Source organism: Doryrhamphus excisus, chromosome 15 (assembly GCF_030265055.1).
Source record: "Doryrhamphus excisus isolate RoL2022-K1 chromosome 15, RoL_Dexc_1.0, whole genome shotgun sequence".
Lineage (NCBI taxonomy): Eukaryota > Metazoa > Chordata > Actinopteri > Syngnathiformes > Syngnathidae > Doryrhamphus > Doryrhamphus excisus.
Window position 1 is genome coordinate 10,978,579 of NC_080480.1, and position 26,856 is coordinate 11,005,434.

Genomic DNA, 26,856 nt, shown 5'->3' on the forward strand with positions numbered 1-26,856 from the left:
AAACCAACATGGCTTTTTCATGCGTTTTATATGGTAAACAATTTTATCCTTATTGCAGTATTACAACTTTTATCCTCAGCCTTTGTTAATTCTTATAATTCTTAATAATTAAATCTGCTTTGGTGTTTTTCTGTCATATTTGTATTATGGAATTTGTTTCTATGTATGTATCTATGTTTTTGCTATCTAAGTGGGATCGTGTTGCAGGAAATAATCACAAACTCCTTGTGGAGAAGAGCATTTAATGTATATTAATCACAAATCTGATCAATCTGTCAATCTTTTTATTTGATATGAACACTCACATGCCAACGTTTAATTAAGACTATAGATTAGTTCATATTGTGTTTTTTAAATCTCAAACTTACGTTTTTTTTTTATTTGTTACTGTACTAGATTAGTCGTTGTTTGGCCAGCAGGTGTCGCCAGCCTCCTGTGGCGGCGGAAGAAAAGAAACGCGCCTGCGCAGTAGTGTTGTGTTTGGCTTTAAACCACGTGACACACCCATTGCGCTTGCGTGTTTCTTTCCCCTTGACGCCATTGGCAGTTGTCTTGTAGTCCTGGTATGTCTCGAACAAAGACCAGCCCCCTTTTTTTTCATGAGGATTTCTCGGCCGTCGTCGTTACTTTTACGTGTAATCGCGATTACTAAATCGGATTACGACCCCTATATAGTCTTTTAAGTCATTTTATCGGACATATAGGGTGTCTGAAATGGAAGTGGAGCTAAAAGAAAGCTGTGGCGAGACTAAATCGGCCATGCATACATGGCGTTATCGCCACCATTTCACATACAAGGCAGATCAAGGGAAAAATATCATCGTGCAATGTAATCTGTGTCTGCCGCGGGTAAACCTGCTGTCAACGTCAAAGACGTCAACGTCAAACCTCAAGAAGCACTTAGACGTAAGTAAAGAGTAGATTGTAAACGTGTCAAAACGATCAATTTAATGGTGGACACGTTACAAAATGTCATCATTTTAATGGCTTTGTTGCATGCGAATTACACTCGCTCTAACTCTCATGTTAAAGAAAGTTATCACAATTGTTTTCCAGGTGTAATATGTTAAATTTACCCAAAAATTAGCATAAAACAATGCCAGACCGACTATTCCACTGTAATGTAAGTCATTTCAGAATAAGCTACAAAACCCACACAGCACTAATAGGGAGGAAGGTAAATTTCACGTGCCGTGGGTACAATAAATGTAATACAAACTAATATAACCTTTAACAAGAGCCGTGTTTGTGTACATCAAGTGTTATTCTGTCGTCTTAAGCATGTCAACATTCAGTAAAAGACCTTCTGTCTTTCAGAGAACACATTTAGGATGCGAGGCCAGGCCAGATGCAAAAAGAGGAAGGAGGCGGGATGACTACAACGGTGAAGAAAGTCGACACTGTCAACTCAAAAGGCTTAAAGCGGAGATCATTTCTAAATCCATGACCCAAGCAAAGGTTGATCAGCTCATCTTCAGCTACATGGTGGAGGACTGTCAATCATTTCACGTACTGGAGCAGCCTGGCTTCCAGAAGCTGATTGCTGGTTTAACAGAAGGTCTCAAGTCCATGGATAGGATCACATTGTTCACTAAAGTGGACTTGAGTTTCTCCAGAATGCGCGAGGAGCTGATGGTCAAGCTCGCCACCGTCCAATATGTGTGCACGACGGCGGATGTGTGGAGTGCCAACAACGGCAGCTTCTTTGGCATGACGTGCCACTGGATCGACGGAGACTCGCTAGAGAGGAAGTCTGCGGCTCTGGGTTTTGCCAGGATTCAGGGTAGGCTGACTTTCAACAGCATCGCAGGGAGGATACACAATATCCACTCTGCGTACAATATTGAAAGTAAAGTTCAAACCACCGTCACTGACAACGCCAGCCCGTTTGTCAACGTCTTCAAGGAGTTTGCATTGGACGGCACGGATAGCGACGATGACATTGGGATGTTTGATAACGTCAGTGCCATCTTGGGAGGTGAGCCGGAGCAGGACATGCTCCTGTTCCTGCCCACGGTGCAACGCTGTGCATCACACACCCTGGAGCAGATAGTCACTGAGGACTTTTGGCAGGCTGTGTCACAGGGACCCTTGTGCCAGCTTTATTACAGCGCCATGTCGAAGGTGTACTCCATTTGGAGCAAGTGTCACCATCTCCAAGTTGGCATGGAAGCAGCAGAGGAGATCAAGAAGATGCCGTTGTTTGTCCCGGCTGTCATGCGCTGGAATGTGGAGTACTGCGCCCTGCAGAAGATCGTCTTCCTCACGGAGCGCGAGCTGACGGAACTGTCTGCACGCTTGGATGTTTCACGCCTGCAGCCTGAGGAGATGGACTTTCTCAAAGAATACGTCACCGTCTTTCATCCGCTGGCGTTTGCGCTGGAGCTTTTCCAAGCAGAGCAGAAATGCTACTTGGGCCTCGTCATCCCGACCGTCCTGAGTCTGAAGAACAAGCTGAACGAGCACAAGGATGCCGCAAAATACTTAGGCGATGTCATCGTTGCTATAGTGACGGCCATTAGCGTGAGGTTCAGAGAGTTGTTTTCCAGTAGTGAGGCCAAGTTCGCCACGGCGACCACCCCTCAGTTCCGTCTGTGGTGGTTGGCTGCCTCCGAGAGGGAGGAGATGTGCTCCCAGCTGGCCACAGAGGCGTCCCAGGTGGACCCCTGCGATGTGACAGAGACAAACACACGCCGCAACGCGGTAACCATCGAATCAGAGGACGACTTTTTCAGCTACGGCTCGGTGAAGAACACAGCTCACAACCAAGAGCGGGGAGTTATGGACGAGATCCGCAAGTACGTGGAAGGAACGGGAAAGAGCTTGGAGTGCCTGCAAGACTTCCCAAGGGTGAAGAAGCTTTTCCTCAAGTACAACACCACGCTGCCGTCCACGGCGCCGGTCCAGAGCCTCTTCAGCCAGAAAGGCAACCTGGTCACCTTGCAGAGGAACTTTCTAACAGACGACTACTTTGAACGCATCCAGCTGCTCAGATACAACAGCAACTTGTTCTCTTTGCTCAATGAGTGACGAATACTACTGAACCTTTTCTCTACCACTGTTCCATCATTGACAATCAATTTAACCATCACTAAAGCCCCCCGTGGTGTAGTGGTTAGCGTTCTGGACTTCGAAGCGGATGCCTCGGGTTTGAATCTCCACTAGTAAGCATCATTGGTATTCGTATCTGGAATTTAAAGGGCTCAAGCCAAAAATCAGTATGCGGATCATATCATCATGTCATCATGCGTTCTTTAATACATGACAAAAGAGCCTTTATGTGCACTTTGTTTTACTCATTTGGGTAAAATAAGATTATTTATTCTCAAACTGTGGTAGGGGTACCATTGGAGGTACGGAAGAAGTGTTATTTTTAAATACAACTATATTGGAAATCTATACTTGGAATGTGCGTCTATCCACTGGATTCGATTTTAAAAAAAGTTCCTTTATTGAATTCTGAATTCTAAATAAGTGCTGGTTGTATTCAACACCCACTATTCTTTTTGGTTTTCTGCTACTAGCTCTCAGTGTATCAATCAAAACGTCCCAGTTCCAAAATCTTGATCCCAAGTGGTTATTTTATTGATTTCCGAAAAAACACCAGTACAAAGTATTACTCTGATAAATCGTAATACTGTGGGACCACACACAAACATCAGAGGCACAAAGTGGGTGAAAGGTGTGAGCACACCCTTGTCTTCACAGTCCTCTCGTGCTTCGACCCTCTGAGTATCGTAAGTGTACAAAAGCAGCGTGGCAGAAGGCAATGCCGTATTGTCAGTAAAGAGGGAAGCACAAGAAGGTGTTCCTGACACGGCTGGCGGATTTTCATATCATGATGCCCTTCTCTCACTTTGCTATCCTAGCCCACTGGGGTCACTGCAGGAGTACCTTAGCGGCGCCGAAGTGGCCCAGGTTCTCGCAGGACTTCAGCCAGCGTTGGATGTTTGCCGGGGCGGAGGGAGCGGAGCCGCTGTTCAGCACGCAGCAGTAGCAGGCCATGTCCGCCAGGGAGACTTCCTGCCCGGCCAGCCAGGGGCTGCGGCCCAGGGCGGAGTTGAGGGCGCGCAGGACGGCGGCTCGCTCCTTGGCGCTGCCCTCTGCCATCTGGAAGAAGGCCATGTCCACCCAGCTGTCCACCAGCGTGGCAAGCGCCGGGTCGGCCGGGTAAGGAGCGAGCAGCTTGAAAAGGAATCGCGCTATATTGGCCTCGCCCTCGATGGGACACATGTTCTGGACGCTGAACTTCATCTGCACTTTGGGCACTGTGGAGGAGAAACGTGAAAACATTTTACATGGTGGAAAATACACAAGAGTGGGTTTTTAAATTTGATTTTAATGTAATATTTTCCTAAAATATCACTTTGATTTATGTATATTATATTTTTATATCACATTTTGTCCATAGTCAACACAATGAAAGTAGTTTTTATCAATAAGTAGATGTAAATCTTTGTGGTAAACGATTCGATACACAATTAGATACAATGGTTAGGATACATTCATTCATTTTCTACCGAGGGATGCTGGAGCCTATCCCAGCTGTCTTCGGCGAGAGGCGGGGTACACCCTGGACTGGTCGCCAGCCAATCACAGGGCACATATAGACAAACAACCATTCACACTCACATTCATACCTATGGACAATTTGGAGTCGCCAATTAACCCAGCATGTTTTTGGAATGTGGGAGGAAGCCCGCATGCACGGGGAGAACATGCAAACTCCGCACAGAGATGGCCGAGGGTGGAATTGAACTCAGCTCTCCTAGTTGTGAGGCCTTAGCGCGACTCGATGACTCTATACAATATTTTTAAAAACAACAAATCGATACGATTCAACAGCTACATTAGTTGATGTAGATATAAATCTTACTTTATAGAGCAGTCAATTCTATAAAAATGACATTCTTACAGTATTTTCAAACGTAAAAGAGCATGTTTGTAAAAAAATACATATATAATACCAACTAGTAAATATCTGCGCCCCCTGCTGGATACGGCCAAGCACTGTCATATCTTAAAACTGTGCCTTACCGTCTTTCCATATGAGGGTGAAGCCCAGCTGGAAGAGGTGACGGGCGTAGCTGTCCGGATGACGCGGGCCGAGGCAGGACAGGAGCTGTGGTGGCACGCAGCTGACCGAAGAGTGGACGTGGATGGTGGAGAGCACACGGTAACGCTGACATAGCAGGTTATGCAGAACCAAGAGGGTCAGTGGGGGCTGCTGTGGGTTGGCGTTGATGACGATGTCACGGAGAGCACCGAGGTCCTTGTGATGCACCAAAGAGAGAAAAAATAAACGTAACTACATTGTATACTGGTATAGTATATAAAATACAGATTTATTTCAATAGAGGGGTTACCGATTATTTATAGGAATTGTTTTCATACATTCTTACCGAAATTATTCCAAAAAGAGGAAATACTAATTAAAATCCATTTTTGGCATTCCATCCAACAAGCCTTTTTAACTGTCTTCTGCATTTAAGGGCAAAACTGTTTTTTTTAAAGAATCATATAGTAATATGATATATATATATAGTAATATATATAGTAATATATATAGTAATATATATATATATATATATATATATATATATATATATATATATTTTTTATATACCATATTTATGTTTAACAAGAACATTCATGTGCATGAGCCCATTTCAACTATTGCAAATACAAACATTTGAGTATATATATATATATATATATATATACACTCAAATGTTTGTATTTGCAATATTGTTTAACAAGAACATTACTATATATATATATATATATATATATATATATAGTTATATATATATATATAGTAATATATATATATATAGTAATATATATAGTTATATATATATATATATATATATATATATATATATAGTAATATCTTTTTTCTATACCATATTTATGTTTAACAAGAACATTCATGTGCATGAGCCCATTTCAACTATTGCAACTACAAACATTTGAGTGCTTATTTATAAAGATACTTTTAAGGACACACCTTACTATTATTGAGGAATGAAGATATAAAAGAATAAAATAATAAAGTATGTGGACAATGTTCTCACACACCCTTAACCGGTTCCATAGTACATGTAGTAAACGGGCAGGGTTTGTAGTGGACAATAATGACCTCATTGCAGGGATATTTGGAATTATATTGCTCTACGACAACTACCAGGAAGTGTGGAAAAAATATCATAGATTTACAAGCCACAATATTTGGTACACTACTAGTATTACATTTGCAGGTTGCATTCGTGTGTATTCTCACAAAAATCACTTCCTTTAGTATGACCATTTATAGACACAAGCATTATTCCTACCTTTCCCAGGAGTGTGTCCAAGTCTGCTGCTCCTCGGAAGGTGGTGGTGCTCTGGCAGGAAAGGCTGCTGCTGACTGTCAGGTCCATGTCTGCATCTGGTGTGGTCACGGTCTTGGAAAGGCCATCAACGACGGCCTTCAGTTCGTACAGTTTTCGCATGATCTCATCTTGTCGGGCCACCAGAGCTTGGACTGCCGGGTCTAGTACATCGCCATTCTGCAAAGACGGTGATTGAAGGAATTGTAGTGACACTGGATTCAGAACCAGTCCGGATAGGAATGTTACAAAACCTGTATTTAAGCCAAGCAGAAATCCGACACTTGATTGTATATATAAAAGCAAATAAAAACGTGATAATTTAGATATCAAAATCAGGCTAAATAAAGGATTTTCTCAAATATGGAATGGATGTTGGTGAATTTGGTGGAACTGTAGCGACCCTTATGCATGTTTGTGTTCCGGGGTGCCTTGAACGCACCAGGTGTGGGGGCGTGTCGTTCTGGGGCTCAGATGAGAGTTCACAGAGCCTCAGCTGCTGGTGTGCTTTTGGCGGCGTGGTTACGGCCAACAGTTGACATTATTGCTTTCAATAGAATGCTTGTTGCTCGACTACCTTCTTGTGGCTTTAATAGCGTCAGTGACGACGTTACAATACATTCCTGTCATCGATGGTAGCTAAGCGTATTTCTTGTGGTTCGTGTGGGGTGTAAATGAATACAGTTTGCTGCGGCTTCACATGAAAAATATGACAATTGAGTTTATTCCCTGGACTTTTTGATGATAAAAATGTTCATGGATACTCTGTCTTTTAAAACAGATTTTTCACAGCCTAAGTTAATATATATTTTGCAGTACGGTTGTACTTGCCTTGACTCAATTTTAAAGCAATGGGGACGAAAGGTACTATTCCTGGTATGACATTGTCTCTAACGTACTTAATATTTGGGATAGGTAAGAGAATTCGTTATCAAATTAAAACGCAAGCCATGTTTTACCATATAAAGATTTAATAACGGACTTATTTCGAAATTCTGTAACATCCCTAGCCCATAGAACTCACAGGCTATTCAAGGCTAGTTTAGCTTAGCTTAGCTTAGCTAGCTAAGTTAGCATGGCTATGCTACACTACTCTCAAACAGCTAGCTAGATGGTTAATACACGGCGCGAGGATTACAAATATATAGAACTACTCCACAAAAAGCATCACATACACTATCCCTGGCAACAAAGACAAAATATAGATAAATAGACGAGAGAGAGAGTGTGTAGGGAGGAATGTATAACCTCGTAAATGAATGACTTAACATTTACCTGCAGCGCATGCTCGTGTGTACAGCGGTTCCCCGGCTGCACGTGGACATTGGGTAACCTGTACATGCAGGTAGGCAAATCAACCTTTATGTCATCCCCGCAGATTGGCTTTACCTGATACATGCTGCTCTTTGACGTGGATTAAAAACTACGACCAAAATCATCCACGTCGCAGGTCACACAAATGGAGCTGCTGTGATGTTGACAGCCAGCAGCAGCCGACACACCGGAAAAGTAACGGCTGACATGACGTCACAACCGGTGAAAATTTAAAAATGATTTACATTCTGGGGTTTTTTGATAGAATTAGTTTTTTTTATTTATTTATCAATCGCTTTTCTGTGTGCTCTATGAGAACAAATTAAGTTATTATAAAATGGATATTGTAACAAACCGACTATAGTAATGCACTTTAAATACGCCAGAGGGCGTTAGAGCACAATATTTGTCATTGACAAGAGCGGCTGCTAGGGGTCAAAAGTCATTATTAGCTGCTTCGTTTTAACGAATACGTCAAAAACTTATCTGTATTATTAAAAAAATATTCCATAATCTTTTATATTTCCATTATATGCATCTCAAATACATATGACAAATCATTGCTAAATATGGTGTAAAGAAAGCGAATATCATACAATCTTGTGTTTTATGTCACCTTTTTAAACTAAATTTACTAAAACGAAGTGTGGGCGGTCCATTACATGCGTTACTTAGTAAATAAAATCAACCTGTGCAACATGACCGACGGGAGAACTTATCAGCAGATATCTTGCAGCCTGCTACATCAACAAACCAGCTGCGGCGTTCAAAAGCGAGTTGCTGCGTGGCTAATGTTTCAATCACTAGTGGTGATCCTTTGACCCGATCGGACATGGGAACACAATCCACCAGCGAGCAGGAAGCAATTCAAGAGGCCATGACATGAGTTGCTTCTAGTTGTCTCTACCTTGACATGTCGCCTTGTGGTCACCTCCTGTCACTGCATCGTGCTCTTTTACACCTGAGCTACATCTATGGGACATAATGCTGCCTTGTGAAACTTGAGGGGGGAGGTGAAACCTGACAGTGACGAGCGGGAGCCTAAATGATGCACGAACATGGAATAATGGATTTTTTAAGGCCTTGTAAAGGTTGACTTTTTCAAGTTGCTGACATTATGTTCAATCTGGGTCATGAGCCTACTGAGAACGATGAGTGACATTGCTTTTGTTGCTTATGGCTAATGTTAATTCATTAAACATGTTTAAAAACATCCAATATTTAGTGGATAAATGAAAGCCTCCATTCATCATTCCACTCTGTAATCCATCATTTAACGCCGTGATGTTAGTGTTGTTCTTCGTTTAACTACCAAACACAATAGTTCACCTCCATTATTCAGCAAAGTCAAATGAAGTTTGCTGGCGTGTCTAATTGTGTCTTCTCACTTGGAAAATTCTACAGTGTGCTTCTCATTCATTCATTCATTCATTTTCTACCGCTTATCCTCATGAGAGGTGCTGGAGCCTATCCCAGCTGTCTTCAGGCGAGAGGCGGGGTACACCCTGGACTGGTCGCCAGCCAATCACATATAGCACATATAGACAAACAACCCATTGTGTTTCTTGACAATAGCTATTAACAGGTCTTACGCAACACATAAGTACATCTACACCTACCAACACCTAACCCTACTAAGCACACAGACATAGTCAAATGAGCTCCTTTAATGTGATGTATACACTCATCACACTGGAGCCATAACTGCAACATGGCCTTCAATAAAAATGAGATTGACACCTCTGATCTATAGCTATTGATATCTGCATGACCCATCACTGATTAATGAAGATAAGTCGTAGACAGACATCAGTAGAAGTAGATGCTCCTCACTCGTTCTTCTTACTGGGGTAGAGCGGTCATGTGCTGCATTATGAATGCCATCCTAAGTTAAATCTTGCACTACGTGCAGACCGATCGAATAGCAGCAACTCAAAGGAAATGATTGAATGCGGTGTATACGTTTAGTGTTGAACTTCCATACAGTACACTTCTATGGGGTTCCCTTGAAGATGCACATTAAAGTTTCAAACCGGCTTAATGAGTAAGGTGAGCCTGACACACCTTTCTTGATATGACTTTTTTGGAGACAATGCAGAGAGAGCATCAATTATTGACATCTCCAACTGACAATCAGGCCGGTGTTCATCACAAATGGCTTCTTTGGACAAATTCCACAATATAAATATATATATGTTTGTACATATATATATATACTGTACCTTACCATTCAGTCAGTCAGTCAGCGTTGGCTCACATTTCCTTCCTGTTTACCACTCACTGTTGCTGACCTGCAAGGGTCACACAACTATTGTTCCTCCTCCCCCCCAAGGCTTCTTTTACCTGGCTGCTGGCTTCCCTGTGGTTGTCTCTTAGATCAATATCTTGATGCTAATTAGACAAGAGGTTCTACTTGGATGTCCATTTGTTAGCTGGTTAGTTTTCTTGTTTGTTTATGAAAAGGAAAATACCTAACGGACATTTTGTGGAGGGGTGATACATAGGCAAAGGAACAAACCATTACATTTTGGTGCAGCATTAGGGGGTGGTGGGGGCAGTGACCCACTAGATCCAATGGATGGAGCCGCTAGTCTTGGGCGTAGAAGTTGACTTCCACCTACAGGAATGGAGTGGAACAGTGTTACGTACTGTTTTTCATTTGTATTTCTTAGAATAACAAATGAATCAGAAGAGACTGTGCATCAATGAGAGACTACCATTTTTTGTAAATATAATATATAATAATAATATAATACAAAAGTTTAAATATGAGTCAATGGCAACACAACTGAACACAAATTGTATTTATTTAATTAAACTTATTCATTATTAAGGGAGAGAAAAATGCTATGTGTGAAAAAACCTAATAACTGGTTAGGCCACCCTTAGCAGCAACAACTGCAATCAAGCGTTTGTGATAACTTGCAATGAGTCTCTTACAGCACTGTGGAGGAATGTTGACCCACTCATCTTTACAGAATTGTTGTCATTCAGTCACAATGGAGGCTTTTCCAGCATGAAGAGCCTTTTTAAGGTCATGACACAGCATCTCAATAGGATTCAGGTCAGGACTTTGACTAGGCCACTCCTAAGTCTTCATTTTGTTTTTCTTCAGCCATTCAGAGGTGGACTTGCTGGTGTGTTTTGGATCATTGTCCTGCTACAGAACCCAAGATGGTTTAAGCTTGATGTCACAAACGGATATTTTCCTTCAGGATTTTTTTTGGTAGACAGCAGAATTCATGGTTCCCTTCCCTATCACATCAAGTCTTCCAGGTCCAGAAGGAGCAAAACAGCCCCAGACCATTATACTACCACCACCATATTTTACTGTTGGTATGATGTTCTTTTGGGCTGCACGGTGGGGAGTGGTTAGCGCACAGGCCACAAAGCTAGGAGACCCGAGTTCAATTCCACCCTTGGCCATCTCTGTGTGGCGTTTGCATGTTCATGGTCAATGGTGAAGTCATGAACACTAACCTTAACTAAGGCAAGTGAGACCTGTAATTCTTTGGGTGCTGTTGTGGGGTCTTTTGTGACTTCCTGGATGAGTTCAATTTTGTTGGCCGGCCATTCCTAAGAAGGTTCACCACTGTTCTATGATTTCACCATTTGTGGATAAGGGCTCTCACTGTGGTTTGCTTGAGTCCCAAAGCTTAAGAAATGACTTTATAACCTTTTCCTGACTGATCAGTCTCATTTAATTTCAGTTAAATTCTCAGATATTTTAATAACAAAAAGTTTAATTGACTAATATTTTTCATTTGTTTGATGATCTAAACCAGGGGTCTCAAACTCAATTTACCTCGGGGCCACTGGAGCTAGGGTCTGGGCGAGGCTGGGCCGCATCAGGTTTTCCAAAAAAAATAAATAAACACATTTATTAAAAACAGAAAAATGAATAAACTTTGCTTTGGTTCTGATTTTCTACAAGAAAAGCTCTGATAAAACATTCCACTGTTCTCAAATATCTTACTTTTTATTTTTCTACACAAAATAAGATCAAGAATAAAGAAAATCAATCAATCAGTAATAAATAAATATAATAATAATAAAACGGCAAATAATTAAAAATTAAGAAACCACATATAGTTGGTGGGTAGATGTCAGGTTTAAACCCCAACACTTGTAAAAAACACTGCCTGTACAAAGGAAGACACAGAGAGGTGAGTTTCTTTTTACTTGCAAGGAGAGTGATGGAGACTGCACAGTTACAATCCTCCTACCAACTCTGGACAGTCCCCATTTCTCCTGCCCTTTTATTTAGTTAGGGACGCCCTAGTTACACAAGATTTCAACTACTAAGGGGAGGGGGGTTTCACTAAACAAGTTGAAACCGGTTCTTTCGTACAACATGTTATCCATAGGGTGTGGGTATCTCATCCTTGGCATGTGATCCTCTGGACACACACACACACACACATTCTTTGAGGTCACATCTACTTCTGACCCGTGCAGCTATGACCCCTGAGGATGTGATAAAACTATCTGCTGAGGAATGTTCTGTCACGTTCTGTTTTCCCTAATCATGATGTACACCACAAGTGCAGGCGTCACAGCATTAATCTTACATTGCTATGTGAGTGATATGAAACACATGTACAGCGTTAAACTTACTTTGTTATGTGAGTCATATGAAAAGTTTGTAGGTCATGAGAAAAATAGGTCATAAGAATATAGTAAAAATAGGTCATAAGAATATAGTAAAAATAGAATAACTTTATGTACAATTCTTCCAACAGTAGACAAATTATTTTTTTTCAGATTAAAATTAACAAAGCATTCTTAGAGCCCTGTAGACATGACAAAACACGACTATAGTCACATTTATACTGTTTTTATTTACAACATATTGCACAACTGCAGGGTCTTGAGACACATGCTAACTCGCAAACTAGAGAGCTAGCGACCTAAACGGTAGCCTCCAAGTTATTTCATCATCTGAAATATAATATTATAAGCCAAAATACTAATTATGTAAATAGGAGAATAAATAAAAACAGTAGTAAATTATAATAACACAATAATCAACATCATACATTTTTGGCACCCCCTGGAGGCCACAGCCCCCCTAGCATCTGCCTATCCGGCCTAATGGACGATCTCCGTGGCATACGTGGTACTACACGCAGGTAAACAGCTTGATTAGTCAAGTGAACATTTTCTAGTCTTGTTATAAGTGTGTTCATATGCAAAAGGCCGAGCCTGGACCGGACACTTAATCCTTAAACCTCGACTAGATAGAAAGAATTCCTGCTTCATGGTCCGGGCCTCTGCTAGCAAACAGATGGGTTGCCAAACATTGATTGGTATTAGTTAGCTATAGTTAGCTAACAATTAGCATTGTATAGAGGTTGCATGTATTTTGTGTTGCCTTTGGCAAATAACGTTTATAGTTGTATTTTGCTGCCCTATAAGTGAAGCAGCACCAAATAGCAGCAAGTTGACTTGTATTTTACAAAGCAGAGGTCAGGTGTCCTTTCATTTAATAAGTGAGGATTCATTCACAGTCCTTATGTGAAACATGAACATAAATATGAACGAGTTAATATGAGCTAGCTAACAACAGACAACTTTGGAAACTTAGTGATTTTGACGCTTTAGCCCTCACAAAAACAGTGTTTCATTGACATAACTGGCTTGTATATTAACCAAGCTACAGCGATATTATTATTTTAGCAGCTAACATGAAAAACTACTTTTATCCAGGATACCTAGCTCTCAATTTTGCTACAAAGACTCAACAAGATGCTCGTTTGCCATCAGCATTTTTTACCTGAGGACTGGAGCACACATCTTGTGCTGGAAGACACAGCCATCCCAATGATAGCGGACATAGTAAGTGTTGTCATTGCTGTTGTTGTTGACAGAACTAGCATAAGAATGTGTATAGGTTTCGGTAATGTTTTGTATCGTCAAAATACGACAAGATAATGCAACTATTACATGTTATCATCAGTGTACACATTACTGCATGATCACAGCATGTATATCAAATCATGCAACATTGTTAGAAAGTTTTTTAGAAATAGGTGTATCCCAATGACAGCATTGTTCGCTAGCTCCTTTTCTCGTATTATAATGCAAGGGAAGGAAATATTTGTTCATGTTTCAATTAAGGATTGTGAATGAAGGGCAAAATTCCTCCAAAATAACATTGAACATTACATTGAAGCACCTTGTACAGCATTAGAATTACACATCCTCTACTTACAAACATGCACAATGAAAAGGAAAGGAGTCAAGAGTATGAGTTTTATTATTTTTATTTGTCTGCATATGTATATTTGATGACTTTTACATTTCTTTGGGTGGTCGCTATTAAGACAGAGTGGGGGAAAACACATGATGACAAGGTGGACCAGATGGAAACTAAAAGAAGCCCTTGAAGCCATGTACAATGGAGAAGATGTGACGTGTTTAAGACAGGACCATAGCTTGGAACTCTGTGGAGAACAGACAGGTTTTAAGAACGACAGCCATTTCAAACATATTAAAACCAGTGACTCTACATACCATCTACTCCAATCCGCCCATCGCTGTCGTCATCGGCAGCATTCAGGAAGGTCTTGGTCTCTGTGTCTGTCAGGACTCGAGCGCCAGGACAAAACCTCTGGAGGATAAACCTGACACACAAAGCCACAACAGTCACTGATCAAAAAACCTCCACTTCTTCCACTTTTACTAAATGTAATATAACGGAGAATCACTCTGGCTTGTTCATTTCCGATGCGTATGTCTGCACTCACTTCAGCTCATCCTCCTCAATGTAACCGCTTCCATCGTTGTCCAGAACGCCAAAAACCTTCCTCACATCCTGGGGACTCTTCTTGGTGAGGCCACAGTCCTGGAAGAACTTTTTTGGGCAGAAGGAGTCCGGTGCTGTATGGGATCAATAACAGCTTGTATCAGTAAGTCCTTCTTATTCTTATACTGTAGATTTGAATACCAACCAAAATCAAACAAAAAGGTAAAGCTCTTGTATTGCATCTCGGTGAAGTAGTAGTGAGTAGTAAGGGATGCAGTCAAGTAACTGACTGTTTGTCTTCCCTCCAGGGTGTGTACTTTAACTCTATCCGGATGTCCATTGTCCAATATTTGTGCAACTTTATTATTTTGTCTTTCAGGCACATTATACAAAAGAAACATCCATTTCTTAAAGAGAATCTTTCTTATATTATTCCTTAGTAGTACCATAGTCTCTTTACAGTGCCATAAAATACACACACTGTCCCAGAAAGACAGCGATGATGAGGTGGAAGTGGATACCTTGGCAGTCCTTGATCGCAGTGGCGATAGCATCAGCAGAAAGGATAGATGACAGCGACATTTTTTTTTCTTTCTGCAGGTGCATGAGAATGATAAACGGTGAATAATTATCACAATTTTCCACAGGTACATAGTGTCAGAGTGTCAATAATGAGCCAGGAAGTGACTCGGAGGTGGAAATTATCATAAATAAGCACAAATACTTATGCTTTTGTTTGAAAAGAAATAATATTTCCTATTCTTTAAGTAAAAACTCTCACACTGAACTCTTTCAGCTGTAAGATTAAACCAAAACAAAGTTCAACTTACCAAGTTAGGAGGCTTCTGGGCCAGTAGGTGATGCAGCAGGGAGAGAGGTAAGGCTGAGTGATGACTGCTGTCTGTCAAGGTGCCTTATATAGGTCTGACTCCACCGACAATGGGCTTTGCTTGAGTTACCTGTCCGTGGATCAAATTCTAACAGGCTGCCCCGATCCAGTTTCTCAGCTACCTAATTAACCTTTACTATATATAACGGCCTAGGGCCAAAGAGAGACGAGACCCGTGGACATCTGTAACGCCCCCTTGCCAATACCAAATTAACTTAAAAAGCAGCTTCTACCACTCCCCTCCAATCCACATACACACCTCCTTCTCTCCCAGCTTTGTAATTACACAGGTTGTAATGTAAATGCACCATCTTTTATTTTTCCTTTTCCTCTCTGCGGATTCTGACCACTTCACCCCCACCTAGCTCTTTCATGGACATATCATTTTACTGACTGCAGAGTCCCAAACACGCACAAACATCACAATATGCATATATCTCATTATATTGATATGTTTCTTGTATGGATAGGTCATTTAATACCAGGTCTGTACATCTGGACAATCAGATCCAATATAAAAGCTTTATCAAAAATTAGGGAACTTAAACTTGACTGTATTTACTGTATTTAATGAAGAGAAAGATGAATTACAGGACAGGATGATATTAATTTGTATGTGCTCAGCTCCAAATGAAAGGAATAGGCAATCAAGCTAAAATAAGACAATTTTTTTAAATAGTAGTAGTAGTTTAATAATAGTAGTTTAATAGTAGCAGACCACACTTTAAACCGTGTTATTATGAGCAATGAGGGGTTGCGTTCATCGACATCACGTAATTTACAGTTTACATTTACAGTAATTTTCTGTGTATTTTCCGGCATCCTTTATTCATTCATTCATTTTCTACCGTTTATCCTTACGAGGTCCACAGGGGATGCTGGAGCCTATCCCAGCTGTCTTCGGGCGAGAGGCAGGGTACACCCTGGACTGGTTGCCATGCAGCCAATCACAGGGCACATATAGACAAACAACCATTCACACTCACATTCATACCTATGAACAATTTGGAGCCGCCAATTAACCTAGCATGTTTTTGGAATGTGGGAGAAAACTGGAGCACCTGGAGAAAACCCACGAATGCACGGGGAGAACATGCAAACTGGTCAACCCTGGTCTCCTAGCTGTGAGGTCTGCGCGCTAACCACACGACCGCCATGCAGCCCTTGGCATCCTTTAATGTAGCTAATTTTACATTCGAATTAAGAATTACGAAGTGAGTGATATGAATGTGGACTTCATTTTTTTCTTTATCTTCTTTTTATTTACAGACACACACGTGCATTACCAAGCCGTTTTTATTATTGTCGGAGTGTCCCCGAATGCATCCCTCGTTCTTGGAACAAGAATGGGAAGTGTGTTCCCAGACGAACGGACATGAGACGTGTGTGAGTTGGAGACACATACAGTATATTTTTGTTTGGAACTGTACTGCTGTGGATGTGTTGTGGTTAGAATGAAGTTATAAAACAGCGTCAGACTCCACTTTCGAGGCACCCTGGAGAACACCGTCCGCAGTCCTAACAGAGAGGCGTGCTCGCTCTGGTGCACATGCGCACTCAAAATTACATGCACAAACAATGTCATTAATGAAGTAAATTAACGTTTTAGGTTTGACAGCCCTAAAATGTATATATTCAAGGAAGAAAAAAGGTTACTGTAATTTTCTGGGGATTAAATGAACATGGGGTGACATATAGACAACAACTGTTCACACTCACATTTATTCCTATGGACAATTTGGAGTCACCAATTAACCTAAAATGAATGTTAGGTTAATTGCCACAATGCCACAATTTTGATTTAATTTAATTGAATGTTATGTGATTGAATCAACTATTTCATTCATTTACATTTTCCTTTTATTGATTAGAATTTGAATGTAATTGTCCAGTGTATATTTATAGACTGCATTTTTTCAGCTGGCTTCAGGTGATCTTGTCCTAAATAACACATGATAGCTGCTGATGGCTCGCCTCTGTTTATTTTGCTTCGTCAACTCTGCTGATGAAAGCTTCAAAAGTCACCCTGGTGTTGATAATGCATAATGTAATGTGCCCCTGACATCCATCTGGGTCATTAGGTCCATGCAGTGGGTCAGTGCATTGGTGGCATCATATACCCTATTCTTTGCAGATGTATGTATTCTGTATGATACATAGGTATCTGAGCAGGTTTCATACACCCAGATAGAGGTCATTTAACTACCATAAGGTTAAAATGTATGCAGGTGTTTTGGGATGCTGCATTTCCCAAATGTGTCGAATGTGATCTGCAACCAGGCACTTCCTGGAGAGTAGCCAAAGGTATGGGAGGGCTCTTTTCTCACATGCAAGGTGCGTGCAGCAGCTGGCCTGTATTAGGTGAAGTCAGCAACCTGCGGTGTCATTACATCACTTTAAGCATTACTTAAAGACCCCGGGGCCTGACTATAAATGATCGGTTACATTTGCACAGTGTTGTAATATGGAACAAAAATGAACTATTGTACTCTCTCGATGTGTTCTTTTTTTTTTCAAGACCTGGGTTTGATTTTCCGCTTGGGCATCTATGGGTGGAGTTTGCATATTCTCCTTGTGTTTGTGTGGGTTTTCTCCAGGTAGTCCGAAAACTCCCACATTCCAAAAACATGTAAGGTTAATTGGTGGCTCCAAATTGTCCATAGGTATGAATGTGAGTGTGAATGGTTGTTTGTCTATATGTGCCCTGTGATTGGCTGGCGACCAGTACAGGGTGTACCCCGCCTCTTGCTCGAAGACAACTGGGATAGGCTCCAACACCCCCATATGTTAAGAATGTTGTGAGAGTGGTTGTTTGTCTATATGTGCCCTGTGATTGGCTGGTGACCAGTCCACTTGACTGTATTTACTGTATTTAATGAAGAGACAGATGAATTACAGGACAGGATGATATTAATTTGTATGTGCTCAGCTCCAAATGAACTGAATATGTCAATCAAGCTAAAATAAGTCTAAAAATGTATTTATTCAAAACTAGTCTGTTTAATAGTAGCAGACCATTTGGATAACACTTAAAACCGTATTATTATGAGCAATGAGGGGTTGCGTTCATCAACATCACGTAATTTACAGTAAATGTACTTGTTTTCTGTGTATTTTCTGGCATCCTTTATTCATTCATTCATTTTCTACTGCTTATCCTCATGAGGGTCACGGGGGTTGCTGGAGCCTATCCCAGCTGTCTTCGGGCGAGAGGCCGGGTACACCCTGGACTGTTTGCCAGCCAATCACAGGGCACATATAGACAAACAAAAACCTAAAATGGCCGGTATGTGACCGGTTGTTTGGGATGGAATGAGTTAACAGTGCTAGATTATAATTGCCCCATATGTTAAGGGTGTTGTGAGAGTGGTGTCTACATGTTGTGTGTCTACATGTTCCCTGTGATTGGCTGGCGACCAGTCCAGGGTGTACCCCACCTCTCACCCGAAGACAGCTGGGTTAGGCTCCAGCATGCTTGTGACCCTCGTGAGGATAAGCGGTATAGAAAATGGATGGATGGATGTTGATAGACAGAATTCATGGCACTCTATCGAAGGCCTATGAAAAAAGGCCATTTGTTGCTAGGCAGAATTCATAAACCTCATTCTACAGGCCAATGGGGAAAAATGGCCTAATGTTGCTGGGTAGAGTTCATTGGGCTTGATGACAACTGCCCCTTTGACCAATGGGGGAAAAAGGCCACTTGTTGCTAGACAGAATTCACAGGGCTCTCATATTAGCTTAGAGACCACTTGATTATAGTTCTCTCAAAGGCCTGTTCAGCACTGTAAGCATTGTTTATACATATTCATCGACAAGTACCTGTGCATTAAATACAAAGACCCTAATACTGAGTTCCCACTGATATGAGTCCACTTGTTTTAAAAGGCAATGGGAATAATCAATGCCACCCTCATTATGGGGCCCTCGACAAAATCAGTCCAACTACCTCAGTGTTTCTATTTTTTCTAATAAGAAACTCAATCGTATTCCCCCGCAGACTGTGTGTATGTGAAAAACACCAGACACCGGCTCGGCAAGCTGGACTTAAACCCACAGCCGGTGCATGATGTCATGCGCCAAGCTGATACCTTTGCAGACTATTCTGTTACCGGCAATCATTTATTTATTCATTTAAATTTGCTAATGCTGCCTGCATGTCCGGACTGCTCTATACTTGGGGCTGACATGTACTTGGATTCTTTCAAAGAATACTATTGTTTTGTGTTTGTAATATAAGGTCATTCTAAAGTCCTGCAAGAACTGGCAGGAAGTTTAATTTTTATCCACAATAATTATCATTTTAAATAATAGCAGAATGACTTATGATCTGGAATGCTTCAAGTGGAGGAATCAAGTGTCAGAACACTTTTAGTTGTATTGTCAGAGGACTCCAGTTTAATGTCTGTAGCACCATCTAGTGGCGTAGACCGGATGTGTGTGTATGGGAGCTCTATACAGTACCCCACTAAGATATCAGCATATAACACATTTCCTGTCCACACCTTTTATTCAGTGCTTTTCAGATGATGACACATATTTGAAAAGACACATGATAAACCTCCAATAAGACCGTAGCAAAAGAATATTTATTCTTTTCTACTGTATGTTCTGGAAAGTGCATCGATTTTACAGTAAGCAAAATTCATATTTAAGACATGAACACAACCGAACGACAATCACAATCATCCGTTTTTTTCTTTCTGGACGGTGTGTTGTGCGTAGGAGGAAACGTCTCTTCAGCAAATGTATAAAAATGATTTGTATTCAGATGAAAAGGGGTGAGGGAGGTCGACGTGGGCGTTTGTTGTTCCATTCGAGCAGGTGTTGTTGGTCACTTGGCCCAGTTTATGCCTTAACCAAGGCAGTGAACTCTGCAGACAGACAGAGGAAACTATTATAACGAGTATTGGCGTCAATTTTCGATGAATGCTTCTGAATGCTCTCGTACCATCAACGCCAATCTTGCCATCACCGTCGGTGTCACCGGCCTTGAGGAAAACCTTGGTCTCGGCGTCGTTCAGGGTGCGTGCACCTGACTTGAAGTTCTGCAGGAACAGCCTGTGGACCGACAGAGGCTGGTTACCTTCTCATCAAATGCATTCATTTTTATTGTATTTTAACCATTTTATTCATTCATTCATTTCTGCCGCTTATCCTCACAAGGGTCGCGGGGGTGTTGGAGCCTATCCCAGTTGTCTTCGAGCAAGAGGCGGGGTACACCCCGGACTGGTCGCCAGCCAATCACAGGGCACATATAGACAAACCACCTAACCATTTTATCATCCATTAATTGTATTTTAGATTTGTATTTACTGATTATTTATGTAAATTTAATGCTATTTTATTGAATGTATTAGATTTATATTTAATGTACTTACTCAACATCCTCATCAAATGTAAGAATATTATTTACTCCTCTGCTAAGCTTTTATATATTTACTGATTGTAAACATTGTGTTTGTATTGATTTAATTATTATTATTGATAGTTTTCTTTTGTTGAATTATTAGGTTTGTATTATTTTTTTTATTTAATCTTATTTAAATATCAATGTTGTATTACACTTGATGTATTTACTAGATTTCATATTATTATTTCTATTTATTGTATGATAATTTTTGTTGCAATTCATACGTAATTATAATTTTTTTTGTTTTAGTTCACTCAAGTACCTTATCAGACTAAATATAATGAAATAGTAGCTAGCATCACTAAAAAACAAACAAACAAACATGCAGTTTGGTAACATAAATTTAAATATAAAACATATAAAAGCCTAAAAAATGTAAATATAACACAAGTTTTGTATGTTTTGTACGTATCTTGTTACATTATTGAAAAGATGCTATGAGGTAACTAAACAGCACTGAACTACTGTTAAATGTGTGTTATTGTTGTTTTTTGCAGGCTGCATGCTGCTGCTGCGTGTTCTTACTTGAGCTCATCCTCCTCAATGAAACCGCTCTTGTCCTGATCAATGATAGCGAAAGCCTTCTTCAAGTCATCGACAGACTTTTGGGCCAGGCCGCAGGCACTGAAGAACTTCTTGTGGTCGAACGATCCGGCGTCTGCATTGAGAGATGCCAGCACACGTTACATTTGGGTAAGAAGAAACATAATAATGAAAGTTTGGCCGTGATTTGTGTCACCTTTGCATGCATCCAGGGCTGCAGCGACCTCAGCATCCTGCAGTAAACCCGAGAAGGCCATTGTGATCTGCTGGATTGAAATAGAAGCTTTTTTTTGTTATCATATATCGCTAGTCATCCTGATAAGAAGAAACTGTGCAAAAACATGCTTGTTAAAAGCTATTTTAGTCAAATGGACTTGTGAATGACAGGTCCCATGTGAGCGTGTAACTTTATAGGAGACAAGAGCGCCATGTCTTCTTCAAGCAGCTGACGCTGATCCTTCCAGTACAGCAGTGCAGGTGAATGCTATTTAAAAATATTGATATTTTTTCTCCATCTTCTGTGAATTAAACTCACCTCTGAGGGGGGGGTGGTCTTTGTTTAGGAGGCTTACGGATGATGCGGGACAGGAGTCGGGGAGTCGACTGCAGTGATCGCCCGGGTGTCACCGGTGACCTTTTATAGTTTCACCCCATCGAAATCTGAGGCATTGGATAATTGACACCGCTCAGATGATGGAGGTGGGTGGGTGGTGGGTGGTGGCTTTCAAACATTTGTCCCTTAGCCAGAGAGCGCTCTATTTTTAAAGTTTCACAAACGAAGACGCTTAAAAGGTGCGTTTGAAGAAGTCCTCCCCGTGCTAAGAATAGTGGCGCTCCAAGGCTGCGGAGGACGAATTGGAAGTGGTGCTGGCAACACACGGCCATATTCAACCAGGTGGGGTTACTTTCAGTTACTTTTAGGATGACTAATTTTACTTATTGTCACTTTGCTTGCATTTTATGTTTAAACCTATGCAAGGGCAAAAAAACAACATTCTAGGTCATCAGAACTTGACATTGCACTATATTCTCAACCTATTGGTGGCGCTAGTGTCCATGATGTGGCTTTAAGTAGTCAGCTGTCACTTTTAGCGCTAACAAGCCCTCCAAAAAAGAGTTTGAACTTGATAGGGCTTGAGCTTGACTGATGAGCTTTACTGCTGCCCTTTGACCCTTTGTTCCCCAAAGGGGGGTGGGGGTGTATGTCACACAATTTGAGTAAAAGGGAAAAATATGCAGGCTTAACTTAGACGGCCTGCTGCTGTTCATAGCTGAGAGTATGTGGAAGTGTTCGTTAGCTAGCTGTTGCAAATCTCCATGCATCCTCGGAGTCTTGGAGCCGAGCCCGCTAGTGTGTGCCAGCTCCTGGCTTAAAGCCATGTGAGCAACCCCCCCATTCCCATTCCCCCATCTTGCACAAACCCATTATGAAAACAGTTGATCTTGTATTGAAATTCCCATTACCATTCCAATGACATCACTAGTACTCATGCAGTGTGTGTGTTGTGTATGTCAAAGCAAAAAGCCTCCAGTTTGACTTTTACACCAAAAGAGTATTTATTCCTGGTTTTTCACTCTGCCTCAATAAAAAAGTGCAGATGGGTGTACAACTTGCACAAGTTTCAGAACATCAAACACATGTGAATAGCAACAGGTTAAAATATGTGCTCCATGTTGAGAAATAGTCCGCAGGCAACTCATAAATAAGGTATAAAAAATATTCTTTCAGCTGATGATACTGTGAATCCTGCAAAGGGGTTTTTTCGCAGTTCCATGAAATCAAGAGGGTCTTGGTCAGTGGGGAATTTATGCCTTAACAAGGGCGGCAAACTCTGAAAGTAGAATGAAACTAATATTAGTACAGTTTTTTTTGGCTATTATCATTAGCATTTTCTGCGTTGGCTATGTAGTTAGGATTGTGTAAATGGATCCGATGTTTATATTTTTTAAACTTTATCTTGTACTTAGGATTGTTTGGCCTCTGCAAGTGTTGAAGTTATGGCAACAAGTCTTACCCTCAACTCCAATCTTGCCATCACCATCGCTGTCACCGGCGGCGAGGAAGGCCTTGGTCTCTTTGTCAGTGAGTGCTCTGGCAGAGGCAGAGAAGTTCTGCAGGAACAGCCTTGAAAATTGGACAAAAATAATTATTACTTTGGGGAAAAAAAAGGATATAACATTAAAAAATATATATATTATAATATTTATATAAAACAAATTGGTACCAAAAATTTAAACGATATACTACTTGTGTTTTACAGAATTAATTGCATTATTTTATATAGGCTCTGGAGTGAATCACTCACTTTTTGTATTTAAATTTAATTGAATTGATTGAATTATTAATATTCATTTCAGAATGAGGTCCTATACAAAATATATTTTGAAGTACATAGCAAGCCTAATTTACTTTATTACTTATTTTTAAAAGCAATACTATTATATTCATCAGTATAATATACTTTTTATCATTATTTCCTTGTGATGTCTAGTTAAGTTAAGTTACCAAATATGGCTGCATTTGTTCTGTAAAGTTGCTACTAATTAATTTTTAAACATGCATAACATTGTAGCTAAATTAAGCTTTTTAAATGTAATTATTTTCACAATATATTGTTTCAATGGCAAAGTAAAAAAATAAATAAAATGCAATGTTTTTGTTGCTTTTGGCCTATAAAAGATCCACAGATATGACAATTAAAAAAAACACAATAATTACAGTAAAATCCGGTTATTTAAATGTAATTATTTTAGATTATTAAACTTTATTTATAATTATTTTTAAGAGTGCTGCATGGATGCATGTCTTACTTGAGCTCTTCCTCCTCAATGAAGCCACTGTTGTCCTGATCAATGATCTGGAAGGCCTTCTTGACGTCATCAGCAGACTTGCTGGCCAGACCGCATGCCTTGAAGAAGCTCTTGTAGTTGAAAGAGTCGGCGGCTGCAAAGGAAGGACATTTGAAAGAAATGGTTAGCAGAGTTGCATGAGAATAATGCAAATCCTCAATACATGGTGATGTGTTTTAGCCCCAAAAACAGGAAGAAATCTCACCTGCGCAGCCATCCAGAGCTGCTTTCATCTCAGCATCATTGAGGACACCAGCGAAGGCCATTTTTTCTTATTCTTAGGAAGGGAAAAAACAAGTTAGGATTAGTGGTAAATGGCAATAACATTTACAGCTTGAAGCTAGATTATTGTAGACATAACTGGAAACATGGTGCTTAAACTAACCGGGAGTTACATACTGTATAGCTAGTACAAATGAATTAGTCCATGCTTTATCACTCTAAGCAGCACTAGTGATCATATATGTATTTTGGTTTCCATAACAACACAGTGACAAAGTAGTGATTGCTGAGATTGTCTAGCAGTATCCAATATTTCAATACAGCACAAATGATCATCCACAAATCCTCTGGGAGTCCTGTGATCCACACTGCTGCCTCCATGCCTATGATAGTAGTCCAGGGTGTAGTGTCCTTGTAAGGGTCCTTGTTTTTGAGTCGCCGGTGCGGGTAGTGCGCACTCACCTTTGCGCTGCGTTGAGGCGAGTGAAAACCAAGGCTGACTCGAAGTGAATGCCCCAAGTCGCCTTTGCCCGTCTCTTATATATCCTTGAGCAACACCTTTTACAGAGCTTTGGGGTCTCGGTATCAGGTGCCAAGATGCGCAGCTTTCGAAAAAATGTGTCTACTAGTCGAGTCTATTTTTAGAGCAACAAACGAGGATGCAACCATGTGCTTAGTGGGCCTATAGTCGTAGCCGTAACCTGAGCACAGCACACCCGGCTGCTTCACAAAACACATATGTCCTGTCAATATAATTAGAAAAAGATTGAATAAATCTTCATCCTGATGAATGTGAGGCACACACACGCTCATACAGCGGTGTCAAAAAAAACAAAACAAAACTAGGCCTTGAGGTGTATTTCCCGGTTGTGGGCCAATCAGATTGTTGCAGTCGATTTTCAATGAAGGCCAATAAGATCCAAGTGTTTATTAGTGTGATAATGACTTCTATCTTTATATTTCAACACGCTCATTGACACATTTATGTTAGGCTCTGCACTGCTGTGCAAAGGTCCTAAGACAACATTAGACCCTATTAAAGCTTTACTTATCTAGTTCATCATGTTAGCAGTGTCCTGTATTAGTAAGCCACCAACAAATACAATCAAATACTACAGTACCACAACTAATAGGTTTAGTTGTTGTGTGTTGTAATTGTCACATGCTCATATTTAAGGATTTAAGGTAAAAGATTTAAGGCAGATAATAAATAACAAAATTTGTAAAAAAAAATAATAAAAAAAATCATGAGAACTTGATGAATATGGAAAAAAAATAAACATGAAAAATGAGGCAATAAATAAATTATATAGATAAATAAATATAAAACAACACAATAATTAAAGATAAAGAATAAATAAAGAATAAGGCAAACATGTTGTGAAAATAAAGAACGGAATGACTAAATAAATAGATAAATTAAAAAAGGGACATAAAAACTAATGTAATGTAGTTAAATTAAGGTGAAACATAAATAAAATATAGAATAATAGAATAATATAGAATGAGGAAATAAAGGTTAAGAAAAAGTCAAATGAAGCTTTAAAACCAGCTAAACAACTAAATAATTCAATAAATAAATTATGAGATGGTAATTGAAAGGTAATTATATTGGTTAAAATATGAAAGAAAAATAAGGCAATAAATTATGTTTCAGTAAAAAAAAGGAAATTAAGGGAAAAATAGCGACATAAATAAATGAATGAAGTTGAATCTATGATACATTAAATGGTAAATAGATTAAAAAATAAATAGATGTAAATATATAAATAAATATATTTTTAAAATGAGGCAACAAATTTAATTATGGGGGTTAAAAACAAATAAGTTAAAAACAAATAAATGAATGTAAGGCAATAAATAAATGAGGTGAAAGTATGTACTTATATGTGGTAAAAGATAAATAATAAAAAAAATAGATAGAAAAGGAAATAGATGAAAGATAAGGTAAGGTAAGGTATGAAATATGCAATTAAAAAATTATGAAAATGTTTGCATACTGGATAATGTAATACATATATGAATAATAAAATAGAAAAACCAAACAAAAAATAGGCCATACATACACCAAATACATTCAATAAACACATCAGTAAGATTAGGACACATAAAGGGAAGGTCATACACTTAATTGAATGGAATTATAATTACTACTATTGGTTTCCTATTTGTTCCATAATTGAGTCAAAAATGACCTAACTGTTATCCCATGTTGTACGAGTTCTATATATTAAATAGTGTGCACTTCAAGATGCATGCATGATGATGTGCTTCATGCGGCGTCACAGAATGCGCGGAGTCAGGCTGACACCGCTATTCTAGTCTATTCTTGTAGTGAGAGTGCTCTCGATGCTCTCACATGAAGGATATGTGCTGGCCTCGTCTGTATAGCTGTCCACGCTGTACGTACGTATAAGGCGTGGGTTACCGTATGTTTCCATGTGGTTCATGAGGAATTCCAAAACATGCAGCATGTTTGAAAATAACCCAGAGGCTTCATGGGGGG

General features: G+C 40.0%; 4 protein-coding genes and 1 long non-coding RNA gene across 11 annotated transcripts; 2 read left to right on the forward strand and 3 right to left on the reverse strand.

Moving 5' to 3' along the window:
- Window positions 1-548: 548 nt before the first annotated feature.
- zgc:161969 (uncharacterized protein LOC569044 homolog) lies at window positions 549-5,440 on the forward strand. The gene is made up of 2 exons (XM_058049880.1): window positions 549-906; window positions 1,318-5,440. Exons 1-2 carry the CDS (start codon window positions 715-717, stop codon window positions 3,028-3,030), a joined length of 1,905 nt encoding a protein of 634 aa, XP_057905863.1. The 5' UTR covers window positions 549-714; the 3' UTR covers window positions 3,031-5,440.
- Window positions 3,554-7,881, reverse strand: aimp2 (aminoacyl tRNA synthetase complex interacting multifunctional protein 2). Of its 2 annotated transcripts, none has more exons than XM_058049883.1 (4): window positions 7,761-7,881; window positions 6,336-6,551; window positions 5,038-5,272; window positions 3,554-4,268 (listed from the first exon to the last, which is right to left on the reverse strand). In XM_058049883.1, the coding sequence occupies exons 1-4, from the start codon at window positions 7,767-7,769 to the stop codon at window positions 3,880-3,882; spliced, it is 849 nt and encodes a 282-aa protein (XP_057905866.1). In that variant the 5' UTR covers window positions 7,770-7,881; the 3' UTR covers window positions 3,554-3,879. The 2 variants fall into 2 exon arrangements, with proteins under 2 accessions (XP_057905866.1, XP_057905865.1); XM_058049882.1 differs by having other exon boundaries at window positions 7,647-7,878.
- Window positions 7,882-12,548: 4,667 nt separating this feature from the next.
- Window positions 12,549-26,069, forward strand: LOC131103545 (uncharacterized). Of its 5 annotated transcripts, XR_009119620.1 has the most exons (6): window positions 12,549-12,817; window positions 14,440-14,596; window positions 16,592-16,708; window positions 21,233-21,428; window positions 21,666-21,755; window positions 21,842-26,069. It is a non-coding gene; the product is annotated as an uncharacterized LOC131103545 (long non-coding RNA). The 5 variants fall into 5 exon arrangements; XR_009119618.1 differs by having other exon boundaries at window positions 21,233-21,755; XR_009119621.1 differs by having other exon boundaries at window positions 12,761-12,817; window positions 14,479-14,596; window positions 21,233-21,755.
- On the reverse strand, window positions 14,020-15,015 carry pvalb8 (parvalbumin 8). The gene is made up of 4 exons (XM_058049889.1): window positions 14,955-15,015; window positions 14,435-14,567; window positions 14,202-14,311; window positions 14,020-14,131 (listed from the first exon to the last, which is right to left on the reverse strand). The coding sequence occupies exons 1-4, from the start codon at window positions 15,013-15,015 to the stop codon at window positions 14,106-14,108; spliced, it is 330 nt and encodes a 109-aa protein (XP_057905872.1). The 3' UTR covers window positions 14,020-14,105.
- Window positions 19,814-21,910, reverse strand: LOC131103541 (parvalbumin beta-like). Of its 2 annotated transcripts, none has more exons than XM_058049884.1 (5): window positions 21,814-21,910; window positions 21,475-21,544; window positions 21,261-21,393; window positions 20,274-20,383; window positions 19,814-20,196 (listed from the first exon to the last, which is right to left on the reverse strand). In XM_058049884.1, exons 2-5 carry the CDS (start codon window positions 21,533-21,535, stop codon window positions 20,171-20,173), a joined length of 330 nt encoding a protein of 109 aa, XP_057905867.1. In that variant the 5' UTR covers window positions 21,536-21,544; window positions 21,814-21,910; the 3' UTR covers window positions 19,814-20,170. The 2 variants fall into 2 exon arrangements, with proteins under 2 accessions (XP_057905867.1, XP_057905868.1); XM_058049885.1 differs by having other exon boundaries at window positions 21,475-21,541; window positions 21,814-21,901.
- Window positions 26,070-26,856: the final 787 nt, after the last annotated feature.

Excerpts from the sequence above, each read along its gene's own strand:
- zgc:161969 (XM_058049880.1), top strand. The coding sequence starts at position 715 with ATGGAAGTGGAGCTAAAAGAAAGCTGTGGCGAGACTAAATCGGCCATG. Across the intron at positions 907-1,317 it reads ACCTCAAGAAGCACTTAGAC|AGAACACATTTAGGATGCGA; the intron begins GTAAGTAAAGAG and ends TCTGTCTTTCAG.
- pvalb8 (XM_058049889.1), bottom strand. The coding sequence starts at position 15,015 with ATGTCGCTGTCATCTATCCTTTCTGCTGATGCTATCGCCACTGCGATC. Across the intron at positions 14,568-14,954 it reads TGCGATCAAGGACTGCCAAG|CACCGGACTCCTTCTGCCCA; the intron begins GTATCCACTTCC and ends GATCCCATACAG. Across the intron at positions 14,312-14,434 it reads ATTGAGGAGGATGAGCTGAA|GTTTATCCTCCAGAGGTTTT; the intron begins GTGAGTGCAGAC and ends TTTGTGTGTCAG.
- LOC131103541 (XM_058049884.1), bottom strand. The coding sequence starts at position 21,535 with ATGGCCTTCTCGGGTTTACTGCAGGATGCTGAGGTCGCTGCAGCCCTG. Across the intron at positions 21,394-21,474 it reads AGCCCTGGATGCATGCAAAG|ACGCCGGATCGTTCGACCAC; the intron begins GTGACACAAATC and ends CTCTCAATGCAG. Across the intron at positions 20,384-21,260 it reads ATTGAGGAGGATGAGCTCAA|GCTGTTCCTGCAGAACTTCA; the intron begins GTAAGAACACGC and ends GTCGGTCCACAG.
- aimp2 (XM_058049882.1), bottom strand. The coding sequence starts at position 7,769 with ATGTATCAGGTAAAGCCAATCTGCGGGGATGACATAAAGGTTGATTTG. Across the intron at positions 6,552-7,646 it reads CACACGAGCATGCGCTGCAG|AATGGCGATGTACTAGACCC; the intron begins GTAAATGTTAAG and ends CCGTCTTTGCAG. Across the intron at positions 4,269-5,037 it reads CACCCTCATATGGAAAGACG|TGCCCAAAGTGCAGATGAAG; the intron begins GTAAGGCACAGT and ends TCTCCTCCACAG.